This window comes from Trachymyrmex cornetzi, unplaced genomic scaffold, assembly GCF_001594075.2.
Source record: "Trachymyrmex cornetzi isolate Tcor2-1 unplaced genomic scaffold, Tcor1.1 scaffold99, whole genome shotgun sequence".
Lineage (NCBI taxonomy): Eukaryota > Metazoa > Arthropoda > Insecta > Hymenoptera > Formicidae > Trachymyrmex > Trachymyrmex cornetzi.
The window spans coordinates 5,936-19,133 of NW_017300343.1; the positions used below are offsets into that span (position 1 = coordinate 5,936).

Sequence of the window (13,198 nt, forward strand, 5' to 3'; positions counted from 1 at the left end):
CAAAATCGTACTGATCACCAGGGAACCAAGTATAGTTTGCAGAACCTCGATGCCTACAGTCAAATTCGTCTTCTTATAGTAGTCTTGATAAAATCTGTGTGGTATAGATATATAGTTTGAAGCTATCGTTAAGCTACTCAGCACAGCATTGTAAACGACTCCTAATTTGGAATATTGAAATGTGTACGACGTTCTGTTTTTGTATATGACGATTCGATGGGCGAACGTAGCGAGACCGATAAGCTTGTAGAACATTATCAGTATTCTGAACGTCCAAAATAAATCTTGATGTAGCCCTGATTTTACTTTGTTCACTTTCTGTTCATTATTTTTTTCCACAAAAGAATTTTCTTCATTTATATTTTCAAAGAAATTGAAGGTTTTATTGACATTCATGAAAGTTGAATTCTTTATCGAAGACATTTTTCTAATAATTTTTATGAAATCTTTTTCGATAATGTTTGAATTCTACATTAATATCTACTTCTTCTCTTCATTAGGTCTTATCGATTTATCCATGTTGCCTTGTGTTTCATGATTTATAAATATTTTCTTTAGGAAAATTCCTATTCAATTCTTCTTAAAAGTTTTTTTTCAAAACATTTGTATATATAAAGACCTTGTTTAATTTGTATACTTTAAATCTTCTTACTAAAACGTTTCACGTATACATTATTATAAATTGATAATTTAAGAGGCGTCCGTTTTATGTTATTGACACCTGTCGTTCCAATTGCTCCGAATCCAAATTAATTAGGACCGTTTAAACATCCTATACAACTAATTGTGAGTCGGTAAAAATTCACGTGTATTCTAATTGACGTTGCTCTTTATAATTCTTACAAAGTAGCACTGAGCATGTTACGATGCTTCCGCAAATACCTTCTCGCAAGCATCACATATGCAAAATATTATTAAATATTAAATTTGCGAAACGCGTGATAAGGAAGTCAATAATTTAGCTCTGTTTCAGTCGACACGGATCCTGCGATGGAAATAGCCGATTTTCACGGTATCATTTCTAGAATGATATCAACTTAAATATTTATAACTATATTTATACACAGACACGACAATACGTTCTTTGTAATTTCTGCAATGATAGATAACCATAGTAGACTATTGTTATTTTTGGTTACCTAAAATTATGGAAATTAACCCACATACAAACGACCCATCATGTACAGTAAAAGAAAATTGTATATGTAAACGTATAATTTAAAGATACTTTGTTAAAAGTAAAACGGAAAATAATTTTATTTAAGTATAAAAATTAGAAAAAATATATTATGTGATACGACAGCATCTATTTCATTCGAGAAAATAATGCACAATATCTACAGTAGGCATATACTTTTTGAGCTCTACTTCTCGACTAAAAAATAGAATTTTAACATCTTTTTTATATTTACCGCAAAAATCTACATATAATATTCTATTAGTGGCATGAAAGAAAAGTAATGACTCGTTACATTTTGACGATAACAGTAACGAATTGTTTGTGCAGAACCAAATACCCATTAACGGTGACTAGTTATTATTATGAGTTAACGTTGCCAACCCTGATATATAGTAAGTACACATAACGTATATATATATTGCGTATAAAATATCTGTATCTTTTTTTAATTATATGACGTTTAATATGTAAATTTTATAAATTCTTAGATAAGTTATGGAATCATAATTATTCAATAAACGCAATTCAATATTTTACATTATGCTCGCTTTTTTTTAGGAAGGGCATGTAAGGAAGATTTTTATAAGAAGTTTATAAAAAGAAGTCGGAAGGATTAACTTAAAAAAATTAATATATATTTCAATTCGATATTTCGAGTAGATTTAATACGATCCAAGGAAAGCATCAGTCCCTTCAAAGCTAAATGATACTACCTCAGTCGAAACTTCCGTTTAACAAGAGCATAGCAAAAACAAATATGCTAATACAATGTATAAGTTTCGTGAAAGTTGAATTCTTAATCGAATCGAAAACATTTTTGCAATGACTATTTTCTTTAATAATTTTTTAATTCTAAGTTAATATCAACTTCTTTTCTTCATTAGGTCTTGTCAATTTACCCATATTACCTTCTATTTCGTGATTTATAAGTATTTTCTTTAGGACATTTTCAGTTCAATCTTCTTAATATATTTTTTCAAGACATTTGTGTATAAAGATTTTTTTAAATTTGTATACTTTTAATCTTCTTTACTAAAATGCTTCACGCATTGATCAATCATAAATTGATAATTTACGCGTCCGTTTTATTTTATCGATGTCTATCCAATTGCTTTGTATCCAAATTAATTACGACCGTTTGAACGTCATATACAACTAATAGCGAATCTGTTAAATATTCACGTGTAATCTAATACCTTAGCGCCGAGACATTACCAGTGTCTCCAGATTGACGTTGCGCTTTATAATTCTTACAATGTAGCACTGAGAACGTAGGTATGCTTCCGCAAATATCTTTCTCGCAAGCATCACGTCTGCAAAACATTATTAAATATTAAATTTGTAAAAGTTATAAACATGTGATAAGGAACATAAAGTCGATAATTTAGCTCTGTTCAGTAGACATGGATTGTGTGATGGAAATAGCCGATTGTATTATACGGTATTATTATTAGAATAACAACGTTTCACCCATACATCATTCATAAATTGATAGTTTAAAAGGGGTCCGTTTTATTTTATCGCTATCTGTCCAACTGCTTTGAATCAAAATAAATTTGTGTATTCTAAATGACGTTGTGCTTTATAATTCTTTCGAAGTAGCACTGAGCATGTAGCGATGCTCTCGCAAATACCTTTCACGCAAACATCACGTCTGCAAAACATTATTAAATATTAAATTTTTGAAAGTTATAAACGCGTGATAAGGAACATAAAGTCTATAATTTAGCTCTCTTTCAGTCGACTAGGATTCTGCGATGGCAAAAATAGCCGATTGTTGCGGTATTATTGTTCGAATGATATTCGCTGAAATATTTATCATTCCTATATATGACATGATATGTATATACGATAATACGTTCTTCGTAATTTCTCCAATTGTAATACTTGTTAATTATAGCACGAATTTATAAAATAATAATTTTGCATAATTGCATTGTAGTATAGTCATTAATGTCAATATTATATTATCACCAATGTCAACATTATTATAATCATTTTGAGTTCTTATGCATTATGTCAAAAAAGCATTTTAGCATTAAATTAACTTCTGCCACTTTAGCGAACCTCTTTTAAAATAATGAGAGCATACATTTTATGCACTGTTCGTAGTTACATAAAATATTTCTTTTACGTCAAAAAGAACTTCATATAAAAAAGCAGTTTAGCATTAAATTAACTTCTGCCACTTTAGCAAACCTCTTTTAAAATAATTAGAGCTTACATTTTATGCACTGTTCGTAGTTACATAAAATATTTCTTTTACGTCAAAAAGAACTTCATATTACTTCAAGTTTATTCGTCTAAAGTCGTATCTGTATAAACCTACAGACTTAAAAGTCTTTCAAATATAATTTATAGTGATAAGCTATGTAAGCTTTTGATAATATTAAATGTCTCTAAGCATTCGTAAAATTTAAATTTTGAATCAGAGGAATATTCTTGCTATAATTTTCAGTTTGAAGCTGATTAGTTTTTCTCTATTACATTATGTATACTTATTTTCACTTACTTTCGTAATTTATGTAGAAACATTTTTTTTGGATATTCATATTTTAATTATAGAATATAATAATTTTACAACTATTCTTCTAGACTATCCATCAAAACTATTAAAATTACAGTAGCAATGCAAAATATGTTCAAGTTCAGATTATATGTATACAGGGTGTTTAATAAGTAACGATAAAACTCTCGCATATGTGTAGAGTGGACTAAACTGAGTTAAAAAGTCTTGTACCATTTTACAATTTTCGCAATATTTAACAAGATATTAATTACTGAATATCTCTGAGATTATTGGTTTTCAATAATTTTTAACTCAAATATTATCAACTTTACAAAAAAAAACGTCAAGTGGCAAAAATTGTTTATTTTCTTTTCGAGTTCTGTTTCTCGAGAACTTGTTCAGAATTTTTTAGTACCATATTTTCGCATGTTGGTAAAAATAGTTGCCAATATATTATACATAAGAAAATGCAGTTCTAAAAAGTTGACAAAAAATTCTGAAAAAATCGTTAGAGCTCTATGAGAAGAAAATAAATAATTATTGTTTCTTGCTGTTTTCCTGTATAGTTGGTAGTACTTGAGTAAAAAGTTATTGAAAACCAATATTCGATCATTTTTAGTAATTGATGCCTTGTTAATTATTGCGAAAATTGCAAAATGGTAGAGGACTTTTCGACTCAGTTTAGTCCGCTCTAATCCTATGCGAGTTTTATCATTACTTAAAGTTGAGAACGTTACCTCTTAAAAATAACTCGTTACCGTTATCGTTCTTTTTCCTAAAAGAATAGGGAGTTTTTGCAATAACGTGAATTCAGATATGGTGAACGCTAAAGCCATGTTATCCTTTTCTTAATTAGTTGTTAAGAAGAAGATAACCTGACCTATTTCTTTTTCCTAAAAGAATAGGGAGTTTTTGCAATAACTTGAATTCAGATACGGTGAACGCTAAAGCCATGTTATCCTTTTCTTAATTAGTTGTTAAGAAGAAGATAACCTGACCTTAACGTTCACCGTATCTGGATAAACGGTATTGCAAAAACTCCCTAATAACTCGTTCCCGTTACTCGTTATTGATTTGCAAAAGTAACTCGTTACTGTTATCATTACTCAAAATATAACGAGACGTTACTTTTTCGTTACTTTTTTTTCTTGACACTAATAGAATATTATATGCACAGCGTTACGTCCAAATCCTTGGAAGTTTCAATTTAAGATTCGATTGGAGAGAAAAGGGATGAAATTGGTGAGAGTATTAGGAAGAACACTTAACTCTCGCAGCTATGCGCACAGAGGCGAGTATCCCGGATCAAACACACTTTTTGTCGCTTCGGAATATAGGTCAACGTCCCTCAAGGACGCTATAATATCTGTTTCCGACGAGCAGTGCGATCGTCGGTCCAACTTTCGAGTCAAGGAATCTAATCCTTATAACTCGGGATTGGACTACGTGCAATCTCTGAAAAGCAAAGGGATAAGAACTACGAGGTCTCAGGTTTTTAAATTAAGAGAAACAGGGATTTTTTAAATCACTAAACATTGTTTATTATTGATAGAATGTTATTAATTATTAATAAACTATTATTAATTTATTATTGTCTATTGAACGCATCACAAGTTTCAAATTAATACAATTACAAATCGAAAAATATTAAAAATTAATGAAATTATTATTAAATAATTTACTAATTATTACGATTACAACAAAAATACAGAAAAATTACAAATTAATGAAATTATTTAAAGCTAGTTTACATATTAGTGTCGTCAGAGAATAAAATTACGGGGCAAGCAGTACTGATTGGTTTTTAATCTATCTCGCGTATAGTAGCGGAGAAAGGAGGCAAGAGCTTGTAAAAGAATTTCATCGGAACTAAATAGGGATAGGCGGAATTCGGAAGAAATACTTGAACGCGCGAGTGAGTGAGGTTAGCCAGTAATAGCATGTCTGATCTCGTAGGAATCGAAATAATTGGGCCTGATCGTAAAGGTATCCTCAGGAAGTTCGCTAGAGAATTCAAACTCAGGGGGAATTGTCTTATGAGTGACTCAAATGAGTCACTCTCTTGTATAAGGAAATAGGATCTTGATGGTGGAGGAGGAATTTCCTTTATGAATTCCACGATGTCCGTAGAACTTATCCGAGATTGAGTTTCTCTAGGAGAAACTGGGATCGAGATAACGGATGAATCTGATGTGGATGGTGGGGTATCTGAGAAAATTCGCAAGATTAAGGCGTTTGAACACGCGGGGGAATCAGGTACTGAGACAGGGTTAGATGGAGAAGGTGAGCAAGAAAATGACCGGGGAACCGCTACTATAGGCAACGGCCGAACTAGAGGATACGGTGGACCCGGTGGTACCGGCGAAGCTGGTGGTGACGAAAATGGTGGACGAACGTCCTCAATAGGGTCAACTGGATTCTGAGAGTTGTTCGCATTCTCTAGATATTTCGCATACGCCTCATCCAGAAGTCTACGCTCTTCCAAATAAGCTCGACTCCGAAGCCAACCTCTGTACGGGCGGTTTGGTTCTTGAACGTGGCACTATATTTGTCAGATATGTTAAATTGAGGTTCGCAGAGAATATAAGGGAAAAAGGGGCCTTACTGTTTCGATGGCTTTGTCTCCTGTTTGGTGGCCTTGCCTTCTTTAAATGATTGTCAGCCCGATCTCAGTGAAACTCAATGAAGTCTTGGATCTTTAATTGTGCGCTTTCGATTTAAGAACTGTATTTTGAGTGTAACTAACTGACTGAATAACAAAACTAAACGACATGTATAATCGACAAAATAAGAGCAAAATAAGACACAAAATAACAGATAAAATGAGAGACAAAATAAGAGACATAGTCAGAAACAAAATCAAAGACAAAGTAAAAGATAAAATTAATGACGAAATCAGAGAAATAGACTCGCGATGCCACGGTTTATATATCAATCCTGTGGAAGGTTGTTCTTTGACGATATGTGTCAGGTTGGAAAATCGAGGATTCGGATTGATAGGATTTTCCTGCTCTAACTAGAAGATTTGTTTCCCGAGTTATTACTGGGGAACTAATTCTAAAATTGCTCCATCCGCACTACAAGTTTTAATCTCTTGTAAACTTATTGGTGATACGTCATCACCTTCTCTAGGAGTTTTGGATTTACAGTCACCTATTGGAGGCTTTTGTTTAACCTTCTTTATTTTTAAAGAGAGAGGATGTTTGTCATCGTCTCTTCCGATCGATTTTGTTATGGTTTATCCGAATTTTCATATTTCGTTTTTTTCAATCACCGGTTTCTCTTTATTACTTGAGTTTTCTCGTTTATATAGACACTAGACAGTATTTGCTTAAATTTTATGATCAACAATCTAGAAAAAAAACAAAAAATTAGAAGCAACGCTTTGTCGTATTATATTTATTTTACTAATTTCCTGCTGCTGACAAGAAACCGCTCTTCAACTTTCTTTTACGAGTTTAAAAATACTCGTTTTTAATTACACAGGATCCCTGATTCACATTTAGATTTGTATTTGCTAAAACCGATCGTGTTTAAACAAGATTTTCCCTATATGGTTTGTATTGTTTGTAATATTGCCATAAATTTTGAGATGGTTGTATTTGCCTACAAATCGATTGCCTACATCACTTTTGCCTACAGCTCGATTGCCTACAAGCACTTTAGCGCATAAATAAAAATTTTAGAAACGAAGTTACATCTTTAAAAAACATTTATGAAGTTGTATATTTAAAAAGAAGGAAAGAATAGAAAAACTTATTTAACCAGGTGCAATATTTCGAAAAAAAGAAACAATATACGAATGACCTATCATGTATACTCTAAGGCTAAAATTATATTATAATAAAAGAATAGCATTGTTTGTAATTTTCATTATAAACATATATTTAATTTGTGAGATATTACACAGAAAAATTTTATTTTAAGAAATTAAATATACTGTGAAGATTATATCATATAATATTTTTTCCACAAAGATATTTATTAGCGTAGAATCTCACGTGATCTCATCATCACATGTTATACATAGAGAGTTAGTCTACACGTGTGAACTGTGAATACAATGAAAAAAAAGGGATCGTGATCGCGTGATTTAGACAGCCAATCAGATCGTTAACATTTCATCTCTGTTTTCTAGAGCTGTAATTGCAACTAAACTTTTACGTAGTTAGAATAAAATAACGATAAATGTAACTAATGAAATCGTTACTGTTACCCCGAAAATGTAATTGCGTTACCATGAACGTTAATCACAAGGGAAGTTTCACAACTCCGAAAACGATTTGATTCTCCACGAAATATGTTGTAAAACACGAAAATCTAAGAGAGACAAGTATTTTTTAATACGTGCGCTAACTTATGTTTAAGGGATAAAACGCCCCTTTAAAAAAAAAACGATATTTTTCATTCGAGGCGAATGTCGTCGAAATTATAAAAGATAGAACAAAAATTTTTAAACAAAAGTTGTATTTTATACAATCATAAATGTAATGATTGAATAAAATCAAAACGTTCCGACAACTGAAAATTAAAAGACAATCGTTAAGGGGATGCTAAACCGATTACCCAACTCAATCAAGGTCGATAGTACAGACTTTTTTAATTCCAATTTCGATAATAGTGGCGACATCTTTGATTTAGTTTTTACATTATATTATATAATATATATCATTCTGTCTTACTCAAACGCATACATCTGTTCTTATCTAACATATGCCAGCACCATCTATCGCAAGACCGCGCAACTACTGCTACACGGAATTTCGGCTCTGTTGACAGTCCCAGTCTCCGCAAAGCATCTGTATACACGTATTTCCTATTCGGTGGGAATATATCTTTTCTAGACTTTCAATCTTAGTTCTACAAATTCGGTATCGTTCGTTTCAATAATGTGATGTTTGCTGCCCGCTTATTTTCAAGATATGGACTCTAAAACTCTTATATCAAACAAATATATATCCGAGGTGACAGCTGTGCGAGCCAAAAATAAGTAAATTTTATAATTTTTTTTCGATTTTCTCATAAAATCCAGTGTAGCAAACATCCTCTGTGTGCGTATTATAATTTAAGTAATAATACTTTTGCAATCCGTACATCCAATACGGAGAAATCCCACCGAATAGGAATGTGGTAAAACAGGGGGGCTTATTTCAGTTTAAACTGTAATGAAATCGTTCCTCATTCAATTCAGTTGAAGAACTTGAACATAGTTTAAAATTGATATAATTATTTTCAATAATAGCTAATATCTGTCATTATGTCTTTAATCATGCTGTGTTACTTTAAATAAATAATGAGCAATTAAAACTGAAATAGTTACTACTGTTTCCCATTACAAAACACATACATCGCAAAATGTGTGCCTATACAGAGTGTCCCATAATAATCGCTAAATATTTCATGTGGTGTAGAGAGGACTTAATTAATTCGAAAAGTCTTCTACCATTTTACAATTTTCGTAATAGTTAATAAGATATTAATTACTAAAAATCGCCGAATATTGATTTTCAATAGTTTCTTACTTAAGTAAAATTAATATTATTAATTGATTTATTCTATCTAATTTTATTCAATTTAATTGTTAAATAAATTAATTAACAATATTAATTTAGATACAATACATATATTTACAGATTTTGTTTTCTAATTTTATAAATCACAACTGATTGTATGTATTAGGAAGTTACAATAAGAAGTTTCAGAACTGAAATTCTGTGTGTTTATAAATTGCATTTAATTGGATTTTAAATCACAATTTAAGAAGCTTCGATATTTCTCATTATATTTTTTCTTATCTTTAATTTATTACTCCGTTTCTTATTTTAAATCTCTCCCTGTATAGTTACATTGCTGTTTGATCGACGAAAACAAGCTTGCCATTTGAAATTGTGCAAATATTACCCAATATGTCACCACTGTGCCAATCAGCTGAGAGAGAGAGATAATCAAAATTATTAATTTAAAAAAGTTAATTTATATTAAATTACTTATTTTCTAAATATTCTCACCGAATGAAGAAAAGTATTATCGAGCGTAAAGTATCCGTTAGCTGTAAACAGTATTTTGCGATGTAGCAATTGAAGCGAAAATTTCTTGAGCTGTAACATAACTATGATAAATATTGTTACGATACTGTTTCTGAGAAAGTATTAACTTTGTTTTTTACCTCTCCTTTTGTCTCTTTCCCGATTGCACAGTTTAAAAGATCATGCACTATATTGCTCGTCTTCTTCATCTACACAATAAACTTATAATTGAAATATTTCGTAAAATATTTAGGATTTTATGTACTGATAAAAATATTTTGATTAAAATGATATGATTAAAGTGCGATCTTATCATATTCATTATCCTACCTCGATTAAAATCCTGGTAATTCTATTGGTGAGAAGAAAAATGGGATAAATCAGAAATATCATCCAGACGATGATATTAATAAAATCCCAATAATTGAAGATCTCAACAGAAATCAACAGAAGCAAAAGAAAATTGTAACCACCACATATTAGTGTCAGAAAGAAAAAAATGATGCCGAATAGTACTGGTAGTGAATAGAAACTCGACACATCCTCAGAGATTTCACAAAGATGACAATGCACATCTCGCAGTTGCAACAGTTGATAAACGGTCGAATTGTTGACTACGACACGACTCGTTTGATAGAGAGACTGCAATCGAAGATCAGGTGTATTGGTTGTGGTGAGGCTTTGTATTGCTCGATTCACATCACCGAAATCTGTCTGAATGACCGTCACCAACAAGAAGTACTGTATCAGTAGCCAATTCACGCAAATTGTCAGCAGATCTGCTATCCCCAATGAGATTTGGCCTTCTTGGAGGATATCAAGAAACACGAGGAGTATCAGCAGACAAATGTTCAAGATGCACGCAATTATCATAGTGTAGAAGACACGCTGTCGTCGTAGCGGATAATATAGATCGTACATACGATCTATCTCGTGCTCGATGGTGATTAATCGATTGACGATCCGCACCAAGGACTTCTGGTTGATACAGTAGCTAATCAAAATCACGCAGTTCGTCAGAGCACCTAGTACAATAGGCAGAAACTCGGTGCCTACAGTCAAATTCATGTTGTCGTAGTAGTCGACGTTAAATACGTATGATATAATATACATATAGTAGCAAGCTACCATTAAACTACTCAACACAACATTGTAAACGATTCCTAATTTGGAATGTTGAAATGTGTATGACGTTCTCTTTTTGTATATGATTCGGTGAGCGAATGTAGCGAGACCGATAACCTTGAAAAACATTATCAATATTCTGAACGTCCAAAATAAATCTTGATGTAGCTCTGATTTTATTTTGTTCACTTTCTGTTCATTATTTTTTTCGGCAAACGAATTTTCTTTATTTATATTTTCAAAGAAATTGGAGGTTTTATTTACATTCATGAAAGTTGAATTCTTTATCGAAGACATTTTTGCAATGACTATCTTCTTCCATAATTTTTGAATTCTAAGTTTATATCTACTTCTTCTCTTCATTAGGCCTTGTCAATTTCTCCATATTGCCTTGTGTGTCATGATTTATAAATATTTTCTTTAGGAAACTTTCAGTTCAATTCTTCTTAATTTTCTTTTCGAGACATCTGTATAATATATAAAGATTTTTTTTAATTTATATACTTTAAGTCTTCTTACTAAAACATTTCACGCGTACATCATTCATAAATTAATGATTTAAGAGACGTCCGTTTTATTTTATCAATGTCTATCCAATTAATCCTTTGTATCCAAATTAATTACTACTGTTCGAACGTCGTGTGCAACTAATTGCGAATCCGGTAAATATTCACATATATTCTAATACCTTAGCGCCGAGACATTACCAGTGTCTCCAGATTGACGTTGCGCTTTATAATTCTTACAATGTAGCACTGAGAACGTAGGTATGCTTCCGCAAATATCTTTCTCGCAAGCATCACGTCTGCAAAACATTATTAAATATTAAATTTGTAAAAGTTATAAACATGTGATAAGGAACATAAAGTCGATAATTTAGCTCTGTTCAGTAGACATGGATTGTGTGATGGAAATAGCCGATTGTATTATACGGTATTATTATTAGAATAACAACGTTTCACCCATACATCATTCATAAATTGATAGTTTAAAAGGGGTCCGTTTTATTTTATCGCTATCTGTCCAACTGCTTTGAATCAAAATAAATTTGTGTATTCTAAATGACGTTGTGCTTTATAATTCTTTCGAAGTAGCACTGAGCATGTAGCGATGCTCTCGCAAATACCTTTCACGCAAACATCACGTCTGCAAAACATTATTAAATATTAAATTTTTGAAAGTTATAAACGCGTGATAAGGAACATAAAGTCTATAATTTAGCTCTCTTTCAGTCGACTAGGATTCTGCGATGGCAAAAATAGCCGATTGTTGCGGTATTATTGTTCGAATGATATTCGCTGAAATATTTATTATTCCTATATATGACATGATATGTATATACGATAATACGTTCTTCGTAATTTCTCCAATTGTAATGCTTGTTAATTATAGCACCAATTTATAAAATAATAGTTTTGCATAATTGCATTGTAGTATAGTCATTAATGTCAATATTATATGATCACAATGTCAACATTATTATAATCATTTTGAGTTCTTATGCATTATGTCAAAAAAGCATTTTAGCATTAAATTAACTTCTGCCACTTTAGCAAACCTCTTTTAAAATAATGAGAGCATACATTTTATGCACTGTTACATAAAATATTTCTTTTACGTCAAAAAGAACTTCATATTACTTCAAGTTTATTCGTCTAAAGTCGTATCTGTATAAACCTACAGACTTAAAAGTCCCTCAGGGACGCTATATCACTTGTTTCCGATGAGCAGTGCTCTCGTCGGTCCAAATTTCGAGTCAAGGAATCTAATCCTTATAACTCGGTACTGGACTACGTGCAATCTCTGAAAAGCAGGGGAGTAAGGACAAACTACAAAGTCTCAAGTTTTTAAATTAAGAAAAATAGAGATTTTTAATTACTAAACATTGTTTATTATTAATAGAATGTTATTAATTATTAAAAATCTATTATTAATTTGTTATAGTCTATTGAACGCATCACAAGTTTCAAATTAATATAATCACAAATCGAAAAAAATTAGAAATTAATGGAATTATTATTAAATAATTTACTAATTATTACGATTACAACAAAAATACAGAAAAATTACAAATTAATGAAATCATTGAAAGCTAGTTTACATATTAGTGTCGTCAGAGAATAAAATTACAGGGCAAGCAGTGCTAATTGGTTTTTAATCTATCTCGCGTATAGTAACGGAGGAAGGAGGCAAGAGGTTGTAAAAGAATTCCATCGGAACTAAATAGGGATAGGTGGAATTCGGAAGAAATACTGGAATGAGCGAGTGAGGAAGTTGGCCGGTAATAGCATGTATTTTTTTATAGGTGAGCTAACTTATGCTTAAGGGATGAAACGCCCCTTTGAAAAAAAAAAAACG

The 13,198-nt window shown here is 31.4% G+C and overlaps 2 protein-coding genes across 2 annotated transcripts; both read right to left on the bottom strand.

The window, feature by feature from the left end:
• Positions 1-9,506: 9,506 nt before the first annotated feature.
• On the bottom strand, positions 9,507-9,924 carry LOC108770122 (putative gustatory receptor 28b). Its single transcript, XM_018521434.1, has 3 exons — positions 9,856-9,924; positions 9,698-9,787; positions 9,507-9,617 (listed from the first exon to the last, which is right to left on the bottom strand). The coding sequence occupies exons 1-3, from the start codon at positions 9,922-9,924 to the stop codon at positions 9,507-9,509; spliced, it is 270 nt and encodes an 89-aa protein (XP_018376936.1).
• Positions 9,925-10,036: 112 nt separating this feature from the next.
• Positions 10,037-10,783, bottom strand: LOC108770029 (uncharacterized). The gene has a single exon (XM_018521322.1). It carries the CDS (start codon positions 10,781-10,783, stop codon positions 10,037-10,039), a length of 747 nt encoding a protein of 248 aa, XP_018376824.1.
• Positions 10,784-13,198: the final 2,415 nt, after the last annotated feature.